Source organism: Bos indicus, chromosome 11 (genome assembly GCF_029378745.1).
Source record: "Bos indicus isolate NIAB-ARS_2022 breed Sahiwal x Tharparkar chromosome 11, NIAB-ARS_B.indTharparkar_mat_pri_1.0, whole genome shotgun sequence".
NCBI lineage: Eukaryota > Metazoa > Chordata > Mammalia > Artiodactyla > Bovidae > Bos > Bos indicus.
In genome coordinates, this window is record NC_091770.1 from 21,557,953 (window position 1) to 21,573,912 (window position 15,960).

Sequence of the window (15,960 nt, forward strand, 5' to 3'; positions counted from 1 at the left end):
AATTGTAATAATACATTTAAAATTTTACTTTTCAGGAGGTATAAATACTTCACCTTTATAACTCTCTATTTAGTTAACTCTGCTATTATAAAAAATGTTTGAATATTCTGAGTTTATTAGAAAAATGACTTCCATCTGTTCCATGAATGTCCCTCTTGTGATGGTGAATCTTCATTTGCTTTTGGTCATTCACCAAGCCATCTGTCTAACAGGAAAGAACTTGAATCACATTAGTCCACTTTATGCAGGCCAATAAATTATAAAATCTTTGTCCCTGGGTATTTGGGACTGAAATACAATTAATCACTGAGGTAAATATATGTGTCTCTTAATTCCCTGACTCAGCAAATCCTTAGAATTCTTCTTTCTTATCCTCTAAAATCACTGTTCTATTTGACAAGGAATAGAAAAATAAATAGGGGCAAAATTCACTATTCTCACCTTCTAGTTCGGTGTTTACTAGAATATATATTTCACTGAAGAGTTTATCATTTCTATCAATACAACATACCTTTTAACCTTCCCACACCAATTGAACAAACTAAGCATAATTATTTATATATTTTGCCCAAATATAAAAATATTTTAAAAGAAAAAATGTGAGCATGATCACCAAGGATAAACAGCTCTTGAATGTCTGCTACAAACGGGCACACCAAGTCGTTCCTCCCACCCCATGTGAAAAATGTAAAGTTCACTAACTGCTGGGCGTTTTAATTTAGGATGACTTATTTTAATGTGAGCTGAATTTAAAATGTTTTGGTTCATTTTTAAACATATGCAAAAAAAAAAAAAAAAAATGACTGCCTTTTGTATATGGAACCCATCCACCTGCTTCCCCTTTAACAATGAGGGGTAGCTATGTATTCAGGGGATACAAGGTGACCTATTTCTCTGTAATTCTACCTAACAAGCCCCAGTTTGGCATAATATCTGACCAAGAATGGACCATAGGACAGCAGCTCTATGTGAAGCACGCTCCCTCAAAGTTAACGGCTGGACAGTGAAATAAGTTTTAGAAATGTCATATATTAACCTTCTCTTGGAAATTAACAATGCCACTGATATTTAAAGGGCTCTGAGAAAACCAGTGGGGTTGGGGGAGACAGAGTACAAGGAGAAATGGAAGGAGGAGATGCAGGAAAGGGAGGAAAGGGTGGGGAAACGAGGACGGACGAAGAGAAGAAAAGGGGGAGGAGGGGAGACGGAAAAAGCTGGGAAGGGGAGAAGGGAGAGCAGGAAGAGGAGAACAAACAGCAGAAGGCGCGAGGGAAGACAAAGATAAAGAGGAAATACAAATTCTCTGATTTGCTTCGCCCCCAAATTATTTTTTCCATAAACCCACATATGAGCACCCCTCAAAACAAATGTTCGGTAGAAATACCTGAGCAATACTGGTGTAATAAAGTACCTTGTAAGGTAGTTCCATCAAATCTCTCACACTTAAAGAGGACTATTAGGGATTACCCAGTGAAATTCGAATGAAATATCTTAGTTTAACTGATAGTTTTGTATTAATGCTAATTTCTTAAGTTTTGACAAATGTCCCAGGGTTATGCAAGATGTTAATATCAGATAAAGCTGAGGGAACTCTTTGTACTATCTTGGCAACTTTTATGTAAATCGAACATATTCCAAAATTAAGTTTCTTTTTTTAAAAAAAGATGTGTGTGCTAGTCGTTTCAGTCATGTCTGACTCTTTGCAACCGCATGGACTGTAGCCTGCCAGGTTCCTCTGTCTCTTTCTCCAGGCGAGAATACTGGAGTGGATTGCCATGTTCTGCTCTAAAAAAGAGTAACTAGGTATAAATTAAAATGACTTAACTGTAATTTTAATTTTCATAGTGTGAACATTCAAAAAGGCATTTTTAGTTAAGATTCTGTGGTTTCCCTGGCAAGTCCTCTCTCTGGCTCTAGAAAAAAAATTTCTTCCACTTTCTGTACAACTCAAGAGACTACCATCTCTTTCTTGGATTACTGTAATAAATATACTGTATAAAATTAACTGACTCCTTGTCTTACTCTCCTTCACTCCAAGTTCCTCCCCCACAGAATATACTATCTCTGAGTTAAAGCCTTCCAACAAATATGCTCTACACTTATAGCTCTTAATTAAGGCATAAAAGGTTTCTTTCTTTGCCTAAATCTCCTCGGCCTTACCTTCTGAACTACACCCTTTCCCCTTAAGCTTTAATGTGAGATTGTTAGCTGTCTCCTGAACACTTCATGATTTTTTCATGCATGCATTTCCTTTGTCAGAAATTATAATCTTCTATACACATGCACACACCACAGTAAATGTTTACTAACCCTTTAACACCATTTGGGAATCATATCATTCAAAGAGCTCTCTCTGATTCGCTTTAGCAAAATCAGATGCTCTACCATCTTAACCACTTTGTAACTGACATCAAAATGATTACTGTACTTAGCATATTGTGTGTCAGTCATTTCTGACTCTTTGCAACCCAATAGCCTGTAGCCTGCCAGTCTCCTCTGTCCATGGGATTTTTCAGGCAAGAGTACTGGAGTGGGTTGTCATGCCCTTCTCCAGGAGATCTTCCTAACCCAGGTCTCTGATGTCTCCTGCACTGGCAGGCAGGTTCTTTACCACTAGCGCCACCTGGAGGGCCTCACCTAGCATGCTGCTGCTGCTGCTGCTAAGTCGCGTTAGTCGTGTCCGACTCTGTGTGACCCCATAGACAGCAGCCCACCAGGCTCCTCCATCTCTGGGATTCTCCAGGCAAGAACACTGGAGTGGGTTGCCATTTCCTTCTCCAATGCATGAAAGTGAAAAGTCAAAGTGAAGTCACTCAGTCGTGTCCACCTAGCATAGCATGTTGCAATTATTTGCTCATGTTTGTTTTTTCTATTTGATAATAAGCTCCTTAAAGGCAAGGGCTGTTTTATCTATCTTAACATCTCCAGAAATCAATACAGCACTCCAGACATTCTAAGAAATAATATAAAAACACTTTGTAAGTGGTGGTGATTTAGAAGTATATTATTACTGTAAATTAAATTATGTTCAAGTACGTTAGATTTCAAAGGTTTAAAATATCTCATCATCTAAATAAAATTGTTTTTACAAATCTGGCTTTGATCCTCCAAAGGCTTATCTTTTGAGGAGCATTTGCTGTTATTCAAAGGATACGCTGGGCTAAGGAAAGCTCAGAAGCAATCTGAAGTCAAAATCATAATTTGCTTAAAAGAAACAATAGTTAAAAGAAGCTTAAAAGAAGTTCTTCTAGGAATAAAGAATAGGCCTATAAGTGATTTAAATCTGTTGTTTTATAAATATATACACAGAAATACATAGATAAATATATATACAAAACCAGGACTATTTACTTTAAATTTCCAAAGAAATGTTTTATATAGTCAGCTGTTATTGCATAGTATGCATAATTAGGCACTCAATAAACACAGGCCTTTAAAATATTTTTTAAAATTTTGTATTGGAGCATAGTTAGTTTTGAATTAGCTTCAGGTGTAGAGCAAAGTGATTCAGCTGTACATATATATATATTTATTTAATAAACATGAATCTGAGCAAACTCTGGGAGACAGTGGACAGGGAAGCCTGATGTGCTTCAGTCCACAGGGATATAAAGAATCAGACATGACTCAGTGACTGAAAAAGAACAATAACAATTCTTTTTCAAATTCTTTTCCCATTTATGCTATTACGGAATACTGAGTAAAGTTCTATGTGTTTTATAGTAGGTCCTTGTTGGAATAAACACAGGCTTTTAAGGATATTGAAGAGCAAATAAGGAAGGCACCATCAAGAATATTAGGCTCCTGTTTTATAGGAGGCTCAGTCTTGAGATTTCCTTGGGAAATAATCATAGCTCACTATAATCCTATTATAAAATATGCTTCTGAAATTAATTATATGCTGGTCATCTATTCAGTAAATTCAAGGGTTAAGTGTAATTTTCTGGAGGGGAAATTTATTAACAAACTACATTAGTTCAATTTCCTCATTTTTTGGCCTAAATTTGTTATACTAGGCTACAATGGCAACAAGATAGAAGAATGTCACTAAGAACAATATATATTTTAGAGGGCTTGTATCAAGTTCAAGCAAACAAGCTCCTTGCCTTCTGTAAAATCATTCAGTAATGAGAAAGAATCCAAGAAACCATGTTTCCTTGGAGACTAAATCTGTCCTTTCTGGACGATGTAATGCTGCTGCTGCTGCTATGTCGCTTCAGTCGTGTCCAACTCTGTGCGACCCCATAGACGGCAGCCCACCAGGCTCCCCCGTCCCTGGGATTCTCCAGGCAAGAACACTGGAGTGGGTTGCCATTTCCTTCTCCAATGCATGAAAGTCAAAAGTGGAAGTGAAGTCACTCAGTCATGTCTGACTCTTTGTGACCCCATGGACTGCAGCCTACCAGGCTCCTCCATCCATGGGATTTTCCAGGCAAGAGTACTGGAGTGGGGTGCCATTGCCTTCTCCAGGACTATGTAATACCTATACCTAAAAAAATGCTGGCGAGGTACCTGCAAAGCCAGGTTTAAATCCCAGTGCCTACAATGAGTAGTTGGATAACCTGAAGAAGTCATTTATCCAGTACTCCATCTTCCCATCAGTTAAAAAAAAGCGTGGGCTAAAGTGACAAGACCTCTTAGTCCCTTCCAGCTCTAACACCCCACAAGGCTAGTGATCATTATCCCAGAGTCTGAATTTGGATGGGTCTAGACTTTACCTAGGGAAGCAGGGAAGAATTTATTGAAGAAAAGAGAAAGAGAGGATTAATTGCTATTTTATATTAATAACTACCATTTGCTTTCATATTACTTTCATCAGCTATACAAGTTACAGAATAAAACTATCTATTTAAACCAACAGTACTGGGGATTCCCTGGTGTTTCAGTGGTTAGGACCTCGAGCTTCCACTGCAGTGGGCATGGGTTTGGAGCTAAGATCCCACATGTGTTGCCGTGTGGCAAAAAGAACAAAAAAAGAACAAAACCCCCAAAACCTACCACCAACAAAACAACAAAAAATCCCCCTAAAAAATCCCAGTATTCCTATATCAAATCATTCAACTCCAAATGAACACAGCCTCACTTAAAAAAATAATAATAATAACCTCAATTTTGTCGGTTTCATTATGGTTTCTGGACAGTTTTGCCCTTTGCATTCTTATATTCAGATTAAAATAAAAGTACCCTCTTTAAAAAAAAATCCATCCAGTTATACACATAACAGATATTTGCACACTTTTCTGTATGTATGTTATCTTTCAATTTTAAAAGTTTACTTTTCAAAAAAGGGTATTCAAAATATAGTCAGAATACATGTTTCCTGAAATCTAAAAGGAAGTACTATTTTTGTTAGGCATAACCTCAAACTGACTCTCTTGCAGCAAGTCTCAAAGTTAAGGTTAAAGAGTATGTGACTACAAGCTTGTGCTCTTTTGCCCAAAGCCTCAACAAAAATGGATATAAACTCCAAAGGAATTCTGCATTCTGGTAACAAGATCAAATGTTCTGCTGCTTAACCTGTGTGAGAAGGCTCCTGCCTAAGGAAGCCAAAAAGTCTAATGTCCAATTTAGTGTAACACGAGCTTGGCGGATTTTCTGGGGCAGGGCAGGGCAGGTGGTAAGATGTGAAATGTTAGAAGTTTATCTGGTCAGCTCTTTTGCCAAGAAGTAGAAAGGCCAAGTCAAAAGTCATGTGATTCACGAGCAAAGTATCACACAAAGCTTCTGTAAATAATTTGAAATGAGACTGGGAACTAAATACTTGGTAGGAAACTCTCTCAAACACCTTATTTGTAAAACTGGAAGAATATTTACCAGAGTAAAATTGTTAACAGCATTGTTGAAAAAAATCAAATAAGGCACGGACCTGATGGTATTCAAAAAATAGCTAATAGTAATAGCAATTGTACCAATAATAGTAGTAATAGCAGTTAACATTTATCAAGCATTTATTATGCTGTAATCATTGTTCTAAACACTTGTATTTACCAATTACCCCCATTTGCTATCACATCATGTATCTGTTATTATTATCTGCATTTTAGAGATGAGCAAACAGAGGCACAGAGTGATTAGGTAATTTGCCATAATCACACAGTTAGTAAGTGATGGTGTCAGGATTCAACCAACCTGATTCCAGAACTCTAGGCTCTCTGAACTAGCAACTATACTACTGTCTCCTTCACAGAAAGACCACCCCAAGGTTGACGTGTAAATGGGTGCAGCTATCTTGGAATAACAGTTAGACTGTGGATGGTCCCTTACTTCTAGAAGACTCAGGCCATGTTTGAGAAATACTCAGTTTAATGTCTTTGGGGAAACACAGAAACTCTTAAATTACCTATTCTTCCTTGGAGGAAGAAAACTTTGTAATACTTCTCCCAAATGAGTCTAAGCAGGGTCATTTTGTTAGAACCAAGAATAGTAAAACAAATTGTTTTGAAATAATTTTAACATATTGATAGCAATCGATTATTTGTATCATGAATTTAAAAGATTTTAAGAGACTTCTTTGAGCTGATAACAGTAACTGCCTGTGCTGGGTCTGTCCATAAAATAAAAACGGATGCAGAAATGGTTGTTAAGAGTATTGTCTGAACCACTCAGCATTAAAGCAGTTTCAACTTGGTTGTTAAAGAACCCATTCAAAATGTTTAATAGTCACTGACCTGGGGGTAGTACCTGTCCCTATGTGAACTAAAGTCTCCATTAAACCCACCCTTCGACCTCAATGAAGGTGGGCAATCAAAGCTGTCCAAGAGTAGTTAGAATCAAGAAGAGTTGGTCCGGCTGGCTTTTCACAAGCTGGAAAGAAGAGAGGGCAGAACTGCCCAGTCTTTTGCATATGCTGTGCCTGCATCAGAAGAGGAGAAGTGTTTTGTACTTGGCTCATAGATGGAAGGGGCGCTGTAATAAGTTACATCCTTATCTTACTTATCCTACAATGTATGGGAACCAAACAGGAGTTTTTTTTTGTTTTTTTTTTTTTAATACCTAAGAAAACATTCTGCAATCCCCCCTTTTGGAAGGAACCTTGAAAACAATTAGGTCACAGTATTCAACTTATAACTACATACAGAAGTGAATGAAACACAAGATTTGACCTTGAGGTCATCCCCTATGGAATATGATCTGGGAAACCCAGCCTGGTCCTGCCAACCAAAACAAGGGGTGGTAAATTCAGTCTTTCTAAGTTCACTTTAGGACCTGGGAAAATAAGAAGCTAGTGAAATAATTATAATTCGTAGTCCTTTGGATAAAACGAAAGGAAGGGATGAGGCAATACTCTGAGGATAGAAGCACAAAAGAAAAAAAAAGGTTCTAATAAAAACAACAGATATACTCTCTAAATTCACTCAAGACTAGAAGAAAGGGGCATGTACAGAATGGTTTACTTAGATCTCTACCATAGAAAGACTAACCATAGAACTTTTTACTTGTGAAACTACACCCAGAATTCCCAAGAGTACAACAGACATATCACAGACTGTGGTACTGGTTACAGAATTAGATAGGTCACAAAAATTCCATTCATGTGAAAATATCGTGTCTCCAAAGCATGAAGAAATATACAAAACATGGTACTTGAGCTAACTTAATTTTGTTAAATGGATTAAATGACAGAAATCATTATTGCTTTTCATAAGGGAAACAAACAATGTACCTGAGATAGCTTCCAAAATAAGCAACAATATTTGGGTGTTTACAGTCTTTCATCATAATAATTTCTTGCTGCACAACTGCAAAGTCTTCTCCTAGAATAAAAAATAAGCATGTTGAATATTTAGTAGGTAAATTTCAAAATGTCAATTTGTTTCAAAACATAATAAATTATGCTGATATTATTTTTAATGATAACTTCAGTCCTTTCTTGACAGAAAGTAAAGTACAGCAATTAAAAGTATGAACTCTGGCCCCAGACTGTGCGGATTCGAATCCTAACTCTGTCCCTGACGAAGCTGTGTGGACTTGGGCAAATTACTTGATCTGTCTGTGCCAATTTCTTCCTCTGTAAAATGGGGATAAAAAATAATAATAACCTATCTCATAGGGCTGTTGGAAGGGTCAAGTGAACTAATGTATGTAAAATGTTTAGAAGAGTATCTTGACACAAAGAAAGCATTAGATAAGCATTTACTATTATTACAATTATGCCCTGGATATAATCATCACATAATTCACTAGAAATACATTATTTTTTCCCTTTATTAGCAAATAACATTTAATATAAGTTTACACAAAGAAGCAATTCTTTTTAAAGATAGGGTAGGAACCCCTAGACACCCAGACTATCAAATGTACCTCCACAGTTCTCTGTGTAGAGCTGAGCGGCCTTTAGCAGTACTGGGTTACCAGGTGGTCCCCACACACAGGCCTATCCCGTATTCGAGTGCCTCGTCCCAGGTGTACTGGGATGTAGAATGGGATTGCATTTAAGCCTGGTCAGACTGTAAGCAAGTAATCTCTCCCCTTCTACTCCTTTCCTCCTTGCCCAAATTCTTCGAAATAAGATCTGGCAATCCTATAACAATGTCACACACTATGCCTCCTGAATGAACACTTGTCATGAGAGAAAAAGAACTGCCATGAATGCAAATGTGGTAAACCAGAGACTATGCAGAAAAAGAACATGTAGAAGTACTTACATTTAAATCAAAGCAGCTTTTTATTACTAATTCAGTTTTTAAAGCATTATATACTATAAAAAATCTGATTAAATGAATATTAGTGGCAAAGTCAAAAATAGGCTTCCCAAAGCAGTCTAAATCATAAAAGCAAGGCTGTAATGAGAAGCCCTGACATTTCTGGTCTTGGCATTTTCCACCTGTAAATGTAACTGAGACCTGAAGTAGCCTAACTGTGAAACATATGAACTCAATACAGTCCCAGTCACAGGGAAGAGGTAGAGAAGAGATAGTATGTCAGATTTGTCATTTCTGCACTGAAATGAAAATCAAAGATCTCCAAAGGGAGAGTAGCAAATTTTTATATCTTCAAAATTTCAAAAGAAAATCACTAAACCAGGAGGATATTCTGCTGGGTTTACTTTCCACTAGTAAGAATTCTTGATTTTCAGTGTATTAAGAAAAATCCAAGATAAAAATAATAAAGCCATAATGAGACTAATACCAATTTTCAGGGATACACTAAATACTTTGTAAGCTCTAAATTTTGCTTTTTCACATGCCTCTTGATTATCCTTCTCCCCAATCTGGTAACTGGGTTACAGGAAATCAAAGTTGAGATAAAGTTAACTCCAGGACTTTAGTTTAATGGTTAGAGGAAAGCTGCTCTCTTTTGGGGGGCAGCCCTGAAGTTGTTAGTCATCACACAACCTCTTAGGGAGCCAGAATAACACTGATCTGCAGAAAACAGCAAGAAGAAACAAAAAAAGGGGAGAAAGGGAAAGGCATGTGACAATGTAATTAAACTTGGAAATCTCATCTGCCTTGGTCATTTTCAGATATACCTGTTCTTGATCAATAAATTCCCTGTACTGTTTAAGCCACCTTGAGCTGTAGCTTCTGTCACACCTGCAAGCATCAGTGCATCAACGTCTGCATGTCTACATCCTCACTGGACTGTGACAGCCTACAGAACAGGATGATGCTTTTATGACCTTTGCATCCCTAGCACCTAATATGTAATCAATAATATGCAGCTGTCTGAATGAATCCATGACAGAACATAATGCCTCTACCTGATGACTCTAAATCAGGAACATCGGCTTTTGGTTTAATTTCATCCAGTTATTAGCATGTTTTATACAACTGTTTGCTTGCTGCTAAGTCACTTCAGTCATGTCCGACTCTGTGTGACCCCATGGACTGCAGCCCACCAGGCTCCTCCGTCCATGGGATTTTCCAGGCAAGAGTACTGGAGTGGGGTGCCATCGCCTTCTCCAGTTTGCTTGCTACTCCTGTGCTTTTACTAAAACCTATGAGTGACTTTAAGCCTTCAACTATCTCCCAGGAAATGTTGATACAAAGTGCTTCCTTTTTATCCTATTAAGTCAATTCCTGTGATTAGGACAATGGCCAAATGAAATTCAACATTTTTGTGGGGAAAAAAAATTCAAAGGAAAAAACTCACAATTTGATTTTTAAAGGTAACTGAAAAAGGTAGATTTGAGAAGGAAAAAAGAAAGCAGTTTATTACATTAATTAATCCAAAGGAGCCTAACAGACTTAAAGGACTTTTTTCAAAGTTCAAGAGAAATATTCCAAAGAATAAATTAACAGCCCTCCCCGCCTAAATCTTAGCATACCTAACTGGATACTGCAAATTCTTTCCAATTTTGAGAGTCTAGGCGTTTTTGGTAAAATTTTTAGACATGAAAGTGAAGTATATATCTTCCAGAGGATGGCAAAAATAAAAACAAAACCTAACTGAGAAAAATAGGCAAGCCTAGAAGAAGAGATCATGAATAAACCAAGTAGGCAGGCAGAAAAATACAAACTAACACATGCAAAGTTCTCAGAATCAACATGACACATACCAAGTGGTAAAAAATGTTATCTATTTAGTAGGCTGAATAACGGCTCCAAGGAGAGCCAGATGCTAACCTCTGAAACCTGTGAATGCTACCGTATATGGCCAAAAGAGGTTCGCAAGTGTGATTAAATTAAGGATCTTCCAATGGGGAGATTATCCTGAATTATTTGGGTGGGCCCTCTAAGTGTAATCACAAGTGTCCTTTTAACAGGAGGCAGAGGGGATCACTGCTCCATTTTTTGGCTAAGATCAAATGTAAGAGGAGGGAGAGGGAGACTTGGAATGGCAATCCACTCCAGTATTCTTGCCTAAAAAATCCCCTGGACAGAGGAGGATGGTAGGCTACAGTCCAAAGAGTTGCAAAGAGTTGGACACGACTGGGCGACTGAGCGCAGCACAGAGGGAGACTTGACTATAAGAAGGCAAGGAGCAAGATGCTATGCTGCTGGCTCTGATGATGGAGGAAGAGGCCAAGAATTAACAAATGCAAGGAATGTAGCTCTACAAGCTAGAAAAGGCAAGGAAACTGGTTCTCCCTTAGCGTATTCAGAGGAAAAGCACCCTTGTGGACACTCTGATCTAGACCCAATGAAACACACTCTGGACTTCTAAATTCCAGAACATTAAGAATAAATCTGCGCTGTTTCAAGTCATCAAGTGTGGGATTTGCAAATGTAGCCATAGGAAATTAACACATAATTACTATCAACATTATGTGCGACAGAGCTGACTAGCCACTCACAAAATATCTATGCTCTCCCTTTCATGGTAGGGAAGTTACTGCTGGGAGGCAATCAGCCAGTCAAAAGACAACAATTCCCTGTCAACATGATGTGCCCAAGAGACTAGTTCTCGCCAATGGGATGTGGACAAAAAAAATTATGCCCTTTTCCTGCTCTTTGTTTTCCCATTAGCAGGCTACATGACACTGTGAAGTCCCAGAAAATGTGAGAAGTCTGGGTCTCTGAGTCATCATAAGAAAAATTTCATCCAACAACTTGAACATCTGCTCTAAACTATGACATAAACTTGCAATAAAAACTCCAGTTCAGTCGCTTTGTCGTGTCCGACTCTTTGCGACCCCAGGCATCCCTGTCCATCACCAACTCCCAGAGCTTACTCAAACTCATGTCTATTGAGTCCGTGATGCCATCCAACCATCTCATCCTCTGTCATCCCATTCTCCTCCTGCTTTCAATCTTTGCGAGCATTAGCGTCCTTTCAAATGAGTCAGTTCTTCACATCAGGTGGCCAAAGTATTGGAGTTTCAGCTTCAACATCCTTCCAATGAATATTCAGGACTCATTTCCTTTAGGATTGACTGGTTGGATCTCCTTGCAGCCCAAGGGACTCTCAAGAGTCTTCTCCAACACCAAAGTTCAAAGCATCAATTTTATGGCACTCAGCTTTCTTTATAGTCCAACTCACGTCCACACATGACTACTGGAAAAACCATCGCTTTGACTAGATGGACCTTTGTTGTCAAAGTAATGTCTCTGCTTTTCAATATGCTGTCTAGATTGGTCATAGCTTTTCTTCCAAGGAGTAAGCATCTTTTAATACCATGGCTGCAGTCACCATCTGCAGTGATTTTGGAGCCCAAGAAAACAAAGTCTCTCACTGTTTCCATTGTTTCCCCATCTATATGCCATGAAAAGATGGGACCGGATGTCATGATCTTTGTTTTCTGAATGTTGAGTTTTAAGCCAACTTTTTTTTACTCTCCTCTTTCACTTTCATCAAGAGGCTCTTTAGTTCTTCTTTGCTTTCTGCCATAAGGCTGGTGTCATCTGCCTATCTGAGGTTATTGATATTTCTCCCAGCAATCTTGATTCTAGCCTGTGCTTCATCCAGCCCAGCATTTCTCATGATATACTCTGCATATAAGTTAAATAAGCAGGGTGATAATATACAGCCTTGATGTACTCCATTCCCGATATGGAACCAGTCTGTTATTCCACATCCAGTTCTAACTGTTGCTACCTGATCTGCATATAGATTTCTCAGGAGGCGGGTCAGGTGGTCTGGTATTCCCATCTCTTTCAGAATTTTTTTACAGTTTGTTGTGATCCACACAAAGGATTTGGCATAGTCAATAAAGCAGAAGTTTTTCTGGAACTCTCTTGCTTTTTCCACGATCCAGCAGATGTTGGCAATTTGATCTCTGGTTCCTCTGCCTTTTCTAAATCCAGCTTAAACATCTGGAAGTTCACAGTTAACGTACTGTTGAAGCCTGGCTTGGAGAATTTTGAGCATTGCTTTGCTAACATGTGAGATGAGTACAACTGTGTGGTAGTTTGAGCATTCTTTGGTATTGCCTTTCTTTGGGATTGGAATGAAAACTGACCTTTTCCAGTCCTGTGGCCTCTGCTGAGTTTTCAAAATTTGCTGATTTCGAGTGCAGCACTTTCACAGCATCATCTTTTAGGGTTTGAAATAGCTTAACTGGAATTCCATCACCTCTACTAGCTTTGTTTGTAGTGATGCTTCCTAAGGACTACTTGACTTCACATTCCAAGATGTCTGGTTCTAGGTGAGTGATCATATTATGGTTATCTGGGTCATGAAGATCTTTTTTGTATAGTTCTTCTGTGTATTCTTGCCACCTCTTCTTAATATCTTCTGCTTCTGTAAGGTCCATACCATTTCTGTCCTTTATTGTGCCTATCTTTGCATGAAATATTCCCTTGGTATCTCTAATTTTCTTGAAGAGATCTCTAGTGTTTCCCATTTTATTGTTTTCCTCTATTTCTTTTCAGTGATCGCTGAGGAAGGCTTTCTTATCTCTCCTTGCTATTCTTTGGAACTCTGCATTCAAATGGGTCTATCTTTCCTTTTCTCCTTTGCATTTCGCTCCTCTTCTTTTCTCAGCTATTTGTACGGCCTCCTCAGACAACCATTTTGCATTTCTTTTCCTTGGGGATGGTCTTGATCACTGTCTCTTGTATAATGTCACGAATCTCCGTCCATAGTTCTTCAGGTACTCTATCAGATCTAATCCCTTGAATCTATTTGTCACTTCCACTGTATAATCATAAAGTATTTGATTTAAATCATACCTGAATGGTCTAGTGGTTTTCCCTATTTTCTTCAATTTAAGTCTGAATTTGGCATTAAGGAGTTCATGATCTGAGCTACAATCAGCTCCTGGTCTTGTTTTTGCTGACTGTATAGAGCTTCTCCATCTTTGGCTGCAAAGAATATAATCAATCTGATTTCTGTATTGACCATCTGGTGATGTCCATGAGTAGAGTCTCCTCTTGTGGGGCTGGAAGAGGGCGTTTGCTATGACCAGTGTGTTCTCTTGGCAAAACTCTGTTAGCCTTTGCCCTGCTTCATTTTGTACTCCAAGGCCAAATTTGCCTGTTACTCCAGGTAGCTCTTGACTTCCTACTTTTGCATTCCAGTCCCCTATAATGAAGAGGACATCTTTTTGTGTGTGTTAATTCTAGAAGGTCTTGTAGGTCTTCATAGAACCGTTCAGCTTCTTCAGCGTTACTGGTTGGGGCACAGACTTGGATTACTGTGATAACTGAATGGTTTGCCTTGAAAACGAACAGAGATCATTCTGTCGTTTTTGAGAGGCATCCAAGTACTGCATTTTGGACTCTTCTGTTTACTACGATGGCTACTCCATTTCTTCTAAGGGATTCTTGCCCACAGTAGTAGATATAATGGTTATCTAAATTGAATTCACCCATTTCAGTCCATTTTTGTTTCCTAAAATGTTGATATTCATTTTTGCTATCTCCGTTTGACCACTTCCAATTTGCCTTGATTCATGGACCTAACATTACAGGTTCCAATGCAATATTGCTCTTTACATCATCAGACTTTACTTCCAACACTAGTCACATCCACAACTGGGTGTTGTTTTTACTTTGGCTCTGTCTCTTCATTCTTTCTGCAGTTATTTCTCCACTGATCTCCCGTGGGAATTGGGCACCTACTGACCTGGGGAGTTCATCTTTCAGTGTCCCATCTTTTTGCCTTTCATTCTGTTCATGGGGTTCTCAAGGCAAGAATACTGAAGTGGTTTGCCACTGCTTTCTTCATTGGACCACATTTTGTCAGAACTCTCCACCATGACCTGTCCATCTTGGGTGGCCCTACACGGCATAGCTCCTGGTTTCATTGAGTTAGACAAGGCTGTGGTCCACGTGATCAGTTTGGTTAGTTTTCTGTGACTGGTTTACATTCTGTTCGCCCTCTGATGGTAAGAGACTTACGGAAGCTTCTTGATGAGAGAGACTGACTAGGGGGAAACTGGGTCTTGTTCTGATGGAGGGGGCCATGCTCAGTAAGTCTTTAATCCAATTTTCTGTTGATGGGTGGGGCTGTGTTCCCTCCCTGTTGTTTGACCTGAGGTCAAACTATGGTGGATATAATGAAGATAATGAAAACTTTTAATGCTCTAGTTTAGTTATTACAGCAGTTAGCATTATCCTAAAGTGATGCAATTACCAACCACTTACTAAAAAGGTTGTCCAAACTGTAGCTTTTCCAAACTGTTAATTCACAAATGTTTTAGTGGATTACAAACACAAGACTATCCTTTTAACAGACAGAGGACAGATAAAATGAATAAGATTATAGACATTTGTATTTGGTCCATTTTTTATACATTTTTAATTTAATGCTTTCCTGTAAAAAGCTATTCATATATGTGAGAGCTGTAAGACCTACTCTTAACATAAGCACTTTGTCTTAATGGATTTCCCTGGTGGATCAGATGGTAAAGCGTCTGCCTACAATGCAGGAGACCCGGGTTCAGTCCCTGGGTTGGGAAGATCCCCTGGAGAAGGAAATGGCAACCCATTCCAGTACTCTTGCCTGGAGAATCCATGGATGGAGGAGCCTGGTGGGCTACAGCCCATGGGGTCGCAAAGAGTTGGACATGACTGAGTGACTTCACTTTCACTTTCGTCTTAATAAGCTATCCACTTACATTTTCAAAAAATCGGCAAAAAATTCAATAAAGCAAATAAAATTCCACAAACACTGTTGCTAGATAAATATGGTGAAGCTGTCAAAAGAAAACAACTGGCAGGGTAGCACTACCACTGTGGTCTTTTTAACAGTTTATGTATCTAAGTCCAAGTATTCTTATGTGTATCTGCACAATGAGTGGAAGGAGAGGTTATAAGAAGAACAGGCAAATGTAAGGATTATCTGTACTGGGAGGTGAACCAACAGACAAGTCTTTAGGAAACCAAGTCTGGGTCTACTTGTAAACTGTGAGTCTTCTGTTTCCCTAGTTCTTTCCTTATGAAGTAATAAACAAGTTTACATGTCACCCTCAATTACCTTTTGTTTTTTGTTTCTTGATTCTTTGTTTTTTAAATTTTCCTTGGGGCATCTTTATGTGTCTCTTCTAAGTGACATGTTCATGTCTCTCAGAAGCCAACATGTTTTTCTAGAAGTGTCACGACAAATGTCATGATAATGAAATAATTCTTTGCAGTA

General features: G+C 38.5%; 1 protein-coding gene across 6 annotated transcripts in view; it reads right to left on the reverse strand.

Annotated features, from left to right (window-relative positions):
• Nucleotides 1-15,960, reverse strand: part of MAP4K3 (mitogen-activated protein kinase kinase kinase kinase 3) — a 183,149-nt gene that overhangs the window by 81,179 nt on the left and 86,010 nt on the right. For 5 of the 6 annotated variants that reach the window (XM_019970040.2, XM_070798535.1, XM_070798534.1 and 2 more), the window contains one exon: nt 7,664-7,754. In XM_019970040.2, the coding sequence (XP_019825599.2) occupies nt 7,664-7,754 (91 nt within the window). Of the gene's footprint in view, nt 1-6,668; nt 6,725-7,663; nt 7,755-15,960 lie in introns of those variants that run through there. The other variant, XM_070798537.1, reaches the window with a different exon arrangement.